At 35.8% G+C, this 12,828-nt stretch overlaps 1 protein-coding gene across 1 annotated transcript in view; it reads right to left on the bottom strand.

Moving 5' to 3' along the window:
* Positions 1 to 12,828, bottom strand: part of col22a1 (collagen, type XXII, alpha 1) — a 66,698-nt gene that overhangs the window by 34,452 nt on the left and 19,418 nt on the right. The window contains exons 8-15 of the mRNA XM_084131327.1: positions 5,894 to 5,974; positions 5,425 to 5,541; positions 4,032 to 4,076; positions 3,860 to 3,922; positions 3,634 to 3,672; positions 1,092 to 1,145; positions 255 to 308; positions 128 to 181 (exon numbers count right to left, since the gene is read on the bottom strand). Coding sequence (XP_083987453.1) covers positions 128 to 181; positions 255 to 308; positions 1,092 to 1,145; positions 3,634 to 3,672; positions 3,860 to 3,922; positions 4,032 to 4,076; positions 5,425 to 5,541; positions 5,894 to 5,974 — 507 coding nt within the window. The remainder of the gene's footprint in view (positions 1 to 127; positions 182 to 254; positions 309 to 1,091; positions 1,146 to 3,633; positions 3,673 to 3,859; positions 3,923 to 4,031; positions 4,077 to 5,424; positions 5,542 to 5,893; positions 5,975 to 12,828) is intronic.

Here is a 12,828-nt window from a genome sequence, read left to right as displayed (position 1 = left end):
CATATTTTTTCACATCATTTCATATTGATATATTTTTAGAATTATAACAATCTCTTGGCAAAAGTTCGTTTTTGACACTGATCAAATCATATTCTAACTCTTCTGTCTAAAGGTGGTGATGTTTTACCTTTGGTCCGAGAGGTCCAGGTAACCCAGCTTCACCTGCAACTCCTCGTTCACCCTGTTCATCACATGCTTGGTCAATAGTCAATACACCGTCGAAATATACCATCAACTTCACATTTTTTACTCACTCTTTGTCCCTTATCGCCTTGTTTCCCAGCCAGACCTGGTAAACCATCTGATCCCTAAAAACACCCAAATAAACAAAAAAATGTATGTATTTTTATGAGGAATGAGTCCTCTCTGCGATGGGATCACTAAGAATATTTAGACGTCAGCTGATGCAACCGAGGCTGCATGGGTGTGGAAAAATAAAACTAACCAATAATATCACAGCATTCACAAACCAAACACAATGTACAATATCAAGTCCAGGTCTACATTATTTTCTGCTGAATATTCGGTTTCAACTGAAAATATGTTATCATTCAAAAGTTTAAGGCCAGTAAGATGGAAAGAAAATATCTTATTCAGCAAGGATACATTAAATTGACATTTATAAATGTTTTACAAAATATTTCTAAATAATAAATAGATGTAAATATAATAAATGCTGTTCTTTCGAACCTTCTTTTTATAAAAGAATCCTGAAAGTAATGCATCAATATTTTCTGCATAGTTAGCAATGGTTAGCAACAACTGTTTTCATCTGATAATAATCAGAAATGTTTCTTGAGCAGCAAATTAAAATAATTTCTGAAGGATCATGTGACACTGAAGACTGAAGTAATGATGCTGAAAATTCAGCTTTGATCACAGGAATAAATTACATTTTAAATTACTGTATTTTTGATCGAATAAATGCAGAGCTGGTGAGCATCAGAGACTTCTTTTCAAAAACATAAAAAAATCTTACCAACCCTAAACATTTGAACTCAAGTGTAAGTCAATAGCAAATGCCATTCCATGTTACATGTACACAAGTGTATCTTACAACAAAAAAAAGAAAAAAAAGAAGTGTATCTTACTCTTTGTCCTTTGTCTCCACTAGCTCCAGGTTCACCGCGCTCGCCGCTGTCCCCCTGTGGAGAGAGATGGGATTTCAGTATGGCTTTGTACTAAGATGTCACATGACTCCTGGACGTGACAACGTTTCATCCTTTGGCGTGTGCTGTACATGTTTCGATGGGGCCAAATGCATGTGAAGCACTAATTAGTTTAATTTACATACAGTTCAAAATGTTCCAATGAAAACCTGAAAAATCTGACCTTCCAACCAAAAGTGTTTATCAAAAAACATGACCAAAAAACCACCCAACAACAACAAAAAAACTTTTTGCTTGAAAGCATCAGACATAATCACAATATTCACATCATCATGACAAAGAATCACATACTGTAAGGGGTTATAAATTATGTAGAACGTCTTGTGAGATCACAATATAAAAAGAGGCCAACAGCAGTCAGTGTAGTTTTCTAGTCAAGGCAATTAATCACAAAACTAAACCACTAAACACCACTAAGGAAACCTAAAGAAGTAGTTCCCATTATATCTTGCCTTTCAGACGTCTCGTGCACTCCAGGGAATCTCCTGGAATTCTGAGTGTTGAATAGTACAAGAGAAAAGCTTTTATGACCTGATTATAGTAACGACTTCACACGCTGCTGCTTACAAGCCTGATAGTCTATAATTATTCTCAAAGTTCTTTGCACTTCGATAAAGCCAAACGATCAAAGATAAACACCATCAAGAGAAAGCAACACAACATGTAGAGAGCTGGCAACCTATATAAAATGTATACATGATACAAAAAGATCTTTCAAATGGTAGGTAACAATCATGCTACCTTCTAAGTTAGCTTTTGGCCACTTTCTAATATAGCACTTAAAGAAAATCCCAGAATGCATTGCAGCAAACTCAGTGAAAATATAGCGGACAGAGTCCAGATATGGGTTACTGAAAGTATCATTAAAAATGGAGTAATTAAGCATTGAATATTGTAAACGATACGTAGCACCATGTGGTAGCATCTCTTTCTGCATATGTGCACCATGTCAAAAGCACATGTGCGAACTACTGCACCACAGCACAACTCAGTGTGGAAGATGACAATACATGACAGCGTTTGAGAGAGACAGAGACAGAGACAGAGACAGAGAGACAACACCTCAAACACAAACATGCGTTTGCGGCATCATGCACTTTAACCAGCAAACTCCTCGATATGCTGCTAGCTAACATTATAACACATGGATACTCGTGAGTACACAGACACACATTCACATACACAGAATGAACGCACACATACATACACACATGGACACTCGTGCAAATCACTGACACATAAATACACACACAAATCATGCATAACAATAGAAACGTTTGTGTAAGGTGGTCTTAGCATGTCGATATGAGGTTGGCTAAAGTATTCTGGGTAGTTATTTACTGGCCCATTTGGCTAGAATTCCTCCTTTATTGGAAGTCTATGGGATTATTTTATCTAATTAAGTTCATTTTTCTTTTCTTACCCTATTGACATAGAAGATATTTTACAGAATGTCGGTAACCAGACAGCTTACTATGGAAGTCAATGGCTACCGTCAACTGTCTGGTTGCCAACATTCTGTAAAATTTTTTTTTTTTTTTTGTATTCAACAGAAGAAAGAAACTCATACAGGTTTAGAACAACCTGAGGGTGAGTAAATGATAACAGAATTTTCATTTTTGGGTGAACTATCCCTTTAAGAATGTTGAGATATTATTACAGGAAAACAATACAAAAGCACTGAGTAAGAAACTAATTGTTTGCCGTGTCGAAAAGTAACAGCACACCTAAGGGTTAGTTCTAAACTATAAAGTATGAGGAATAGTAATTGTTTAGCGTGTTTGTTTTTGTAATTGTTAATCTGCTCCAGCACAGTAGGGGTCAATATTCACATTTGCCGTTTCTAGGTCGCCAGCAGGAAATTCCACTGACCAATCCAGCATGCAACATTTTTCTAGTTGTGGGCGTCGGCTGGCATCTAAATTTGCTCCAGTGGAAATCTCAAAATAACACTGTTTTCGAGAAGTCTTCACAGATCAAATGAGTGAAATCTGGACGTTTACTGATATGGCACTGAGCACAGGTAAATGTTTAAATAATGGCCGTTTCCGCTCTGTTCCCCACACCACGGTCGTCTAATTCTCCCGTAAGCAACCTCTGACTGATGAAGCTAATTATGACTGATTATTCTGAGGTAATTCTGTCCTGGAGTCTGTCCGTCTGTCCGTCTGTCTGTTTTAAGCGCTGTGAGTGGGTGTTCAGTGCGCAGCTTCTTGTTTTGCATATCCTCTGAGGTTGGCGGACCCATAATTCTGCTGTTCAAAATATGGTATCCGTATTGTTTTTGTGTCAATTTCAACATTTGTTTCTTTTCTGCTGTTCTTTTTCGGAATCAAGGGTAGAATTAAGTTTTTGATGAAAACGACAGTAACACACACGTGCACAAACAAACACACACACAGACTAAACATTCACTGTGCTTTGTCTATCTTGAGGAGTTTGGCTGTTAAATTCATGACCTTACCTTTTCTCCTCTATCACCTTTGATAGAGACAGCCTGGCCCTGCAAATAATCAATCAACACCGATCAATTATTCTCCAGGCCCAGAGAGATGGAAGCAGATCAATATCATATAAAAATAAATCATGTTTTTCTCTAACTTGTATGTGAAAATCAGTAAACATTTCTAATATTACATTCATCTAAAGAGCTTTATGAAGCATTATAAGAGATAGTATGAGTGTCGTACACGTTCTCCTTTCTGCCCTTTGAGCCCTGGCGGTCCTTCTGTCCCTTTAAGACCAGGATCCCCCTGCAGATGTACAGTTTACGCAAAGAGCCAATGAGGAACCCGTCGGAAATGCATCCAGAGACGTGCAAAAGCATATTAAAGTTGTTGTGATACTGAAACACTATTTGACCTTTTCACCCTTGGGCCCCGTGGCACCCGGTAGACCTGTCTCACCCTGTAGGATGGGAAAGATTGAGAGAGACAGCAAAAGAGAGAGCAATGAGGGGATACGTTTTGAAAGTGGAGGGCAGAAATCAGAGAGATTATAGAATGAATGCATTACAAAAAGGAACTAAATGCATTACAAAAGAAAGTTCAGATTTAACAAAAAATTGATATCCAGCCTTATGTCTGTAGCCCTCAAACCGTATTCACTTTATAGCCCTTAATTCTGTAATTGTGGACAAATGTGGGCACAGAGGACTCAGATGTGATCCTATTTTTTATTTATTATAAATGTTATATCACTGTCTTCGATAAAATTTTGTCTATCCATTTATGGTGTGTTTTTTTATTTTGGGGGTATTTTTGAATTTATTTACTTCAAAAAGTACCATATTTTCTATGTAAATTATGCTTATTTTTTTTGAGTGTGAGTTTTTGCCATGATGAGAATGTTGTACAGGATCAGCCCTTCATTTGTGTGTATGTTAGATATGCATTGTATTGGATCTATTGATTTATTTATACAAGAAGAATGCTCTAAATTACAGTTTTTCCCATTCATTTCTATGGGTGCCCATTTTTGACCCAAATACAAGATTAAGGAGTTTGTTTTTTTCACCCACTTAACATTGCAGAATTGAGTCAAAAAAAAATTGTGTGTGTTCAGGAGGCAGACTTAGGAAAATTAGCCAAGTCTTGTACCGCTCAGATCAAGGGAAGTATTTTTTAAAAATAAATCAAAATTATTTTGCCCACATTTGTCCAGAATTCGGTTTTAGGGTTAAAGAAATGTTACAGGTTCAATACAAACTGATTTCTATAAAAGCATCCATGACACTTTTGATTTACACAGAAAATTATTTTGACTCGTCCTTCAGTAAAAACAAATGTCTATAGGGCGAGATATTCCTAAGGGTTAAAACTAAAAAATATACAAATAATTGATATAAAGTAAATGCGTATGTATTCTTATGTACAAAAAATCTGTTATGTTAGATGTTTAAGTTGGAGTTAAAATACTGTAAAGGGAAAATTTTAGTGGCTATACTATATGGAATGTTGCTATACTATATGCACTGTAAATTTAATTTTTGCTTGCTTTTACTAATTTTTTTTTTGTGTGTGGTAACCAACATGTCACTGATTTTTTCTTATAGAACATAAAATATTCCTGATTGGCATGACTAAAATTTCTTCAGCACATGATTCAGAAAAGAATTAAAGTCTATTTAGCCTTTTCTTTCTCATGTCCTGTAAATAACTTTGGTTACTGTACAGCATCATAAGGCTAATATTCAATTTTTTTGCATGTTAAACATGGGGGTTCACCAGCGTGACCTTTGACCTGGAAGTCTTACCCTTTCCCCTGCAGGACAGGAGCAGTTGACCGCGGCCGGTTTCTTCTGCTCAGCACTTGTTGGTTTTGGGGTGGGCAACGGGACTGGGGGAGCCTCGGTCGCCAAAGACTGTTCACACTGAGTGAGAAGAGAAAGTGAACGAGGAAACGGAAAGAGACTAAATGTGTTATGAAAGAAAGAAAGAGAGAGGAACTGAAGACGAAAAGGATTGCAGAGCGGCTCCAGATTATGAGTATGAAATTCTGGACACTGGACAACGAATATTCCCCATCATCATCATCATCTTCGTCTTCATCAAGGACTAAAAACAAAGACCTTTGAGTCCTTTATAGTGCTTGTACTGTTTGAAAGCATATGTTTTTGCCTTATTATCCAGGTGATGTGTTTACATATTCTTCATGAAGACATAACGAGGTGAGAATAAAGGTGTGTGTGTGTGTGTGTGTGTGTGTGAGTCAGATGCACTTACTGGTCCACCAGGGATATCGCAACACGTCTCCTGCTCAGACTGTTTACCATCACAGTAGATCACCATCCTCTGGAGGTCAAACTATAGAGGAAAGACAGGATTGTATTAGCTGTGATTTTGGTTGACTTAAAACTCCATAAACATACGGTACAGTTCAAAAGTTTGGGTCAAAAAGATTTTAAAAATAATAAAAATTCCAAAGTATCTTCTGCTCACCAAGGCTGCATTTATGGGATCAAAAATAATGTAATATTGTGAAATAGTATTACAATTTAAAATAACTGTTTTCCATTGTAATATATTTTAAAATGTAATATATTCCCGTAATGCAAAGCAGAATTTTCAGCATCTTTACTCCAGTCTTCAGTGTCACATGATCCTTCAGAAATCATTCTAATATGAGGATTTGCTGCTCAAGAAACATTTCTGATTACTATGGTGCTGCTTATTTTGTGTGGAAACCGTAATACATTTATTTCAGGATTCTTCAATGAATAGAAATTATTAGAAAGTATTTTTTCTTTAAAAAAAAAGAATTGCTGACCTTAAACTTCTGAAAACTGATGTACCATCAAATCATGAACTACTTTTTTACCATGCTTTTTAGAGACTACCATGATGGTGTTCTGTCTATGAAGTGCCATGCAAATACTACACTGTAAAAAATGGCTGTGAAATCTACAGTTATTTACTGTAGATTTCACAGTAACATTACTGTATAAGATTTTTACAGTAGAATATTGTAAAGTTTACAGTAAGACCGTAAAAATCACAGTAGTCCAAGCATTACAGTTGAAATCACAGTAGTCAAATCATTACTGTAAAAAAATCACAATTTAGCCACTATAGTACTGTAAATAGTAAAGTAAACTACTGTAATTTTCCTTTTTTTTTATCATATCTTTCTTTGTACCCCTTTCACATGGACGGCCCCCAGATTATTGTTGTTCAGAATTCATTACCGGAATATGATATAAATACTCGATGGTGAGCTTTAAGTAAAAGTGTAATATTAATCAATTAAAATGTGTCATGTAACTTGTACTCTGATGCACCTGCTGCAGGAGCTTTCTATTCCATACAATATTTTTTTTTTTAAGAATTCACATAAGATTCCAATAATATTTTTTGTTTGTTTGTTTTGTGACTGTAAATGGGTGTTTGTGTGTAAATGGGTGTTAACAGGGCAATACAATATTTGATAAGCCTTATCTTAAACTTCTCCAAAGTCTCCCCTGACATGGTCTAACAATATAGGCTTCATAAATATAATTTTTTGAGATGTCATCCTCAGATTTGAAATGAAGCATGACCATTGGTTATAAGTTGCAATAGTATATTCACATAATTATGTATATTAATATTAAAATATTAATATTTTTATACATTTGATAAATATATTCTTAATATTTGTTGTTTTTATTTTTGAGCTTATATATCTCAATATTAATAACATATGATTAATTTTGAGTTTTGAACTTGAGCCAAAACTCTCAAGCTTTCTAAGGTTATGTGTCTATTCAGAATGACTTTTATTTTGGGTAGGCTATGTCATGTGCATTACTTGCCAAAATTGGGGATGTCTGGTTAACTCATAAATACGTACCATGGGATTTTTATTTTACAAAAATCAGTTTTATATATTTTTTCTTCAGAAGCAGGAGAGATAAACGTGCATGTTTCCAGAGCTGTTTCTGAGGTGCAGGGCGAAATCATAGGGCGAAATCAAAGCGCCGGCAGAGTGGGCGGGGTTTACCCAGTCTAGAAAGTTCTAGAATCTGTTGGAAAAAAGCGCGAAAGAAGCAGCACTTGAATTTATGACTCGTCGTCAGTGACAGAAAAGCTCCGTTAATTCTCAAATGTACGTTTCTTTACACACGGCTTTGTCTTGTGGCTGTATTTATTTTGTTTTCGTCTTTGTGTTGATTTCTTTCACTTTTTGCCTGAGAGGAATTCAGCGAAAACGTTTCAGTAAGAGCTCCGACGGAGACGTTTTCACAGCCGTTAATAACAGACTATTATTTAAATTTACGTTTCTTTATACATGGCTTTGTCTTGTGGTTGTAGCTGCTATTTATTTTGTTTTCGTCTTTGTGTTGATATCTTTCACTTTTTGCCTGAGAGGAATTCAGCGAAAACGTTTCCGTGAGAGCTCCGACGGAGACGTTTTCACAGCCTTTATCGTTAATGTATTTTTCCCACCCGTGGCCTCTACTGGAGTTTCCATCTTGGAATCGCGGATCCTTCACCAACTGCTTATCGGGACTTCCAGAAAATTAGTAAGTACATTTACCATCACTACTAGGAGTAAAAGTTAAGTTAAAAAAATAATAATAATTCAGTACCACACCCTTGTGGTAGGCCTACTGCTAAGCTAACGTTAAACCAGGACTTAAAAGGAAAATTGATGGAGTTGATTTGGCTTGCTCTGTTGAAGGTTGTAACTAACGTTATGTGTCAGCAAAATTTCCAAGCTTACATGAACATCTTCATTGGCATAAGTTATTAAAGATGGCACAAAAGTGTCATGCCCTTATATTAATTGTTTAAAACATTTCCGTGTCCGTTCAACCTTTGCCTCGCACTTGAATCGGAAATACGTATATCTAGTTCTCCACGTATTAGCCAAAGTTCTACCAGTACTAGTACTAACATCACCTGTGCCTCCGTGTCATCAGACAGTGAACTACTAGATCACACTTTTCAGACAACCTTTGACGATGATAATGACAACACAAAGGTTTATAGAATGTATTGCTATGAAATATAATTTTTGTGATGACTGTTGTCTTTACTAAGGAGAGACAATCCTGACTGCAAAAAAATGGATGCTGTCGATCGAGGGGAGGGTCGTAATCCCACCTGCTCACATGGCGGACTTCACCACTGCCTTGGCCGCTCTCTTCGCCTGTTACTACGTATTCAACCTAGAGTATCAGGTGGAAGCCAGCACAACACTGGAGTTTGTTCAGAGGTATTTTTTATCTTAAATAGTTTTATTGCAGTGTAAAAGCAAATTGACAATTGAAAAGCTGTTCAAAATCATCTTCTCCCTTTAAAATTAGGGGTGTGAACCGACACTGGTCTTACGGTTCGGTTCGATTACGATTATGTCATCGATTCAGTTCAATTCGATATCACAATGCATCGCGATGCACTGCATTCTCAATTTTAATTTTTTCTTCAAAAGTGATGTGTGCTTGCCTGTTCAAACAATGACATTACAGTTGGGAGTAAAGCTTGTTTATGCCATTAAGAAAAGGAAAGTCTGTCATATAAATTTTGTTTTAAAGAAATGTTAATTTAAAATCAGCACTCATTAATCAGTGTATTATGTTACCATTAAAGATGCGCACATCAACCGTCGCCGAATCTGCTGTTGAAGGTTACGATCATCCATTTATTATCACGCATAACAACACAGAATAATTGTAATTTGACCATCGGGTGCGGATACTTAAGTCAGAGAATATTGTCGTCCAGTTGTGTAAATGGGGTCCATTGAATCCCATTGCGCCTGTTGTCAGTGGCTTGCCGCATGATCTAGTCGGCCGCATGATCTAGTCGACCTTCGAAGAGGAATGGTAATCGAGAAAGTAGACAGCCTTCACTAACTCCTGTTGAGGTGTGAAATGCCTCTGTCAGCTGGCCTTTATGATTCTACATTGCTCACTGCACTTACAGTTATTCATTAATGTGTACATATTGTCCCATCCCCTAACTCCTATACTCATGTTCATAGGTTTTTAGTCAGGATTAATCCTGACTCTAACAAGTGCACTGCCAAGGAGTAGATGAGCAAGACGACTGGGAGAGTGGTGAAGCGGAAGACTTCATATATGAACCTCCATGTATTTGCTAACTGACTAGATACAGGTGAGGTTCTGATAATAGCTTTAATAACAATTATAATATTAATAATAATATATTAATAATATAGGTATATGTGGGTATAATATAATTAATCATAATTTGATAATAATAATAATTATTAGGGATGCACCGATACTGGTATCGATAGGGCTGGCTATTGTTCAAAATCTTTCGATCCGGTGCCATTTTCGATACCTCAGTTTCGATACCGGTTCCTAACGATACTTTTTTCGATACCAATTTTATGAAATCCATTTTAACAAGATTACATAACACATACCTCAGACAGATGTAAATGGCAAAGAAAGTCAAACAAGACATAATGTAGCTTATCAACGTTAACTGACGAGAGAGAGAGAGACTTGTTGATTGCTCTTGATTGACTAAATCATATATGCAAGTAAAACATAAACTGTTACCTTATTTATTAGGGCTGGGTAAAAAAATATAGATTTTTTGATTTTAATCCATTCTCATTTTTACAAAACTGATATTGATTCTTAAACATTTTCATCGAGACATCAGTAGCTATATTACTAATATCAGTGATACACACCTTCATTCATAAAAATATATTCCATTAACATATAGGGCTGGGTAGGGATGGGTACCGAAAGCCGGTATTAAACGCGCCCCGGGGCTGAATTTTGAAAGACCGCTGTATCGATAAGCTCGAACGTTATCGATTCTGCTGTCGGTACTTGGAAAAATACACGTAATGTTATTATTGCTATAAAGACGTTTTATCTCGCCAGCCATTTATATATACCATAATATTAAAACATTTCGACAGCCCTAATGAGTGACGACGGAGGACAGAACTAAACATTCAAACATAGCCTGGTTACACTTCAGATTTGTGATTAGTCTGATTTTATTTTAGATTTTGGCTTCCAAAGATTATAATAATAATATATTTGAGGTAAAACCATTAAAAACTATAGCTGCATTCCCTTCGCAGCAGTAGGCTACGCTCTCATTTTTCCATAAAACTCAAACGTAACGACAGAATCAGATTCAGCATTCAGTGATTGTTGTAAAATGCAGTCTAGCTACTGTTGCTAAATTGTGGGATGCGTTTAATAATAAAGAGCTATTAATAGCACAAAATATGCTCATGAGATGCTGTTCCTAAGGCGGCGCGCGTGCTCCGAAACACACCGCAACGAGATGAGCAAATTATACTTTCGGTTTCATGTACCGATGTTTCATGTATTCAGTAAGTTATACTTAACGATCAAATGTACACAAAAATATGTCTAAAATGGACGTAGTTATGGAAATAGTTGGGAGAAAATATAGTGCATCAGTCGCCTATTAGATCTGCACTCGGTCTTAATGAGGCAGTGTCTAATAAACATGCTGACGATTGAGCCATTACTGCGAATTAAACAACAAAAGGCAAAGACGAAATCACTCACAGCTCTTGAATGAACAACTTCAGCTTTAATAAGCATTAATCTATCTATGATAAACTATGCAGCATTATTTTACATTTGATTACTTTAATAGAATTCTGTTTAGACCATAGCCTACCTGAACATTAGTAGACCTTCCTGAAATTAAAGCACTGTGTAGACCTATATAGTGTGTATCTTTTTAATTGTTTATCTTTTTATATATATATATATATATATATATATATATATATATATCAAAAAGTACCGACAAGAATACCGTTAAAGTACCGGATCGATAAGCAGTATCGGTAAGAGTAGTAATACCATTAAAACCTTAACGATTCAGATGTTCCAATTCGATTTCGATTCGCAAGCTTTCGATTCTCGATTTTAAATTAATAAAAAGAAATTAAGAGCCACAAACCTGTATATTAAACTCTTTTTATTTTAGGTACACTTGGGTACATTAAAACAGAACCCAACTCTATATTTCAAATGAATAGACAGGATTGTTATGCAAGTCAGAGCAGTCGCTTGCCTTGATCAAACATGATCAGGTTATTTTATGTTTAAGATTAAACATACATAAAATCTCACAGCATTAGCTGTGGAGGCTGCAAGCCTATGAACAGTGTAGGAAAACTTATACCGGCTTTTGGGTGAATATCAGGGCCTGAATTTCTGTGATTTTTTTTTTTTTTTATTATTATTTTTTTGTTGATTTTTAAATGACTGATTTGGTTTTAGAATCTGTGGATTAATATACTCAACCTACAGGCTAAAGTGAATCAATGTTGCAGGAATTTACCGCATTATAAGTGGGAGACCAACGGGAATGATTAAAATGCGCAAAATACCATGCCGAAATTAGAGCCCTGAATATGGAAAAAAACGATTCGTGGTCCCTAAGAATCGATTTTGAATCGACCACATTTTAAAAAACGATTAATCGAAAAATCAAATTTTTTTGCCCAGCCCTATTAACATACAGCCGTAAAACTTGAAAATCAGTGTTTAGCTGATCTAATGTGTTTTCTTCTTTAATTTCAGGGCTCCAACTAGGATTCTAGGTCTCCAAGGTCAGGGCATGCAAGAGGTCATAGACCTTTGTCAAGTGGCAGGGGAAGTTTATTTTCCTTTCTGTTTTAAATGTTCATACAAATGTTAAATATTTTATTGTTTAATGTTTTATTTTATTTCAATATTGCCATAGTGTTATTTATTGCTCTTTAGAATGTGGTAATAATCAGTTATTTGCACGGCTTCAAAGTAGTTACATTTTTTGACCGTATTGTATCAATTTGCATTATTGTTCCGTCATAGCAACCAGTCATGCGGAACTAGTGAATGAACTAGTAACAGTTTGCTCTGTAACTTTACAAAACTTGTAATGAAATAGCCTCGTTTTGTAAAATCTTCTGCAATTGTAAAGTAAATTTAGCAACAGTAGAATAAGCGTGATAATAGACTTACCGCCATTAGACTATCCAAAGTTAACACACTCCGCTGGGCGTTGTGGCTGCATTACAAACATAGAATGTGCGTTAACTTTGGACGGTATAATGGCATGTTGTCCAATGTCCATTATCCCTTTATGTTGTACCTGTTTTGTCATTCCTGTTCACCAAATGTTTTTAAATAAATAACTATTAACAATTTTCT

Source organism: Abramis brama (assembly GCF_963993115.1).
Source record: "Abramis brama genome assembly, chromosome: 12".
Lineage (NCBI taxonomy): Eukaryota > Metazoa > Chordata > Actinopteri > Cypriniformes > Leuciscidae > Abramis > Abramis brama.
Note: the sequence above shows the minus strand (reverse complement) of the source record. Positions and strands in the feature narration are given on the sequence as shown.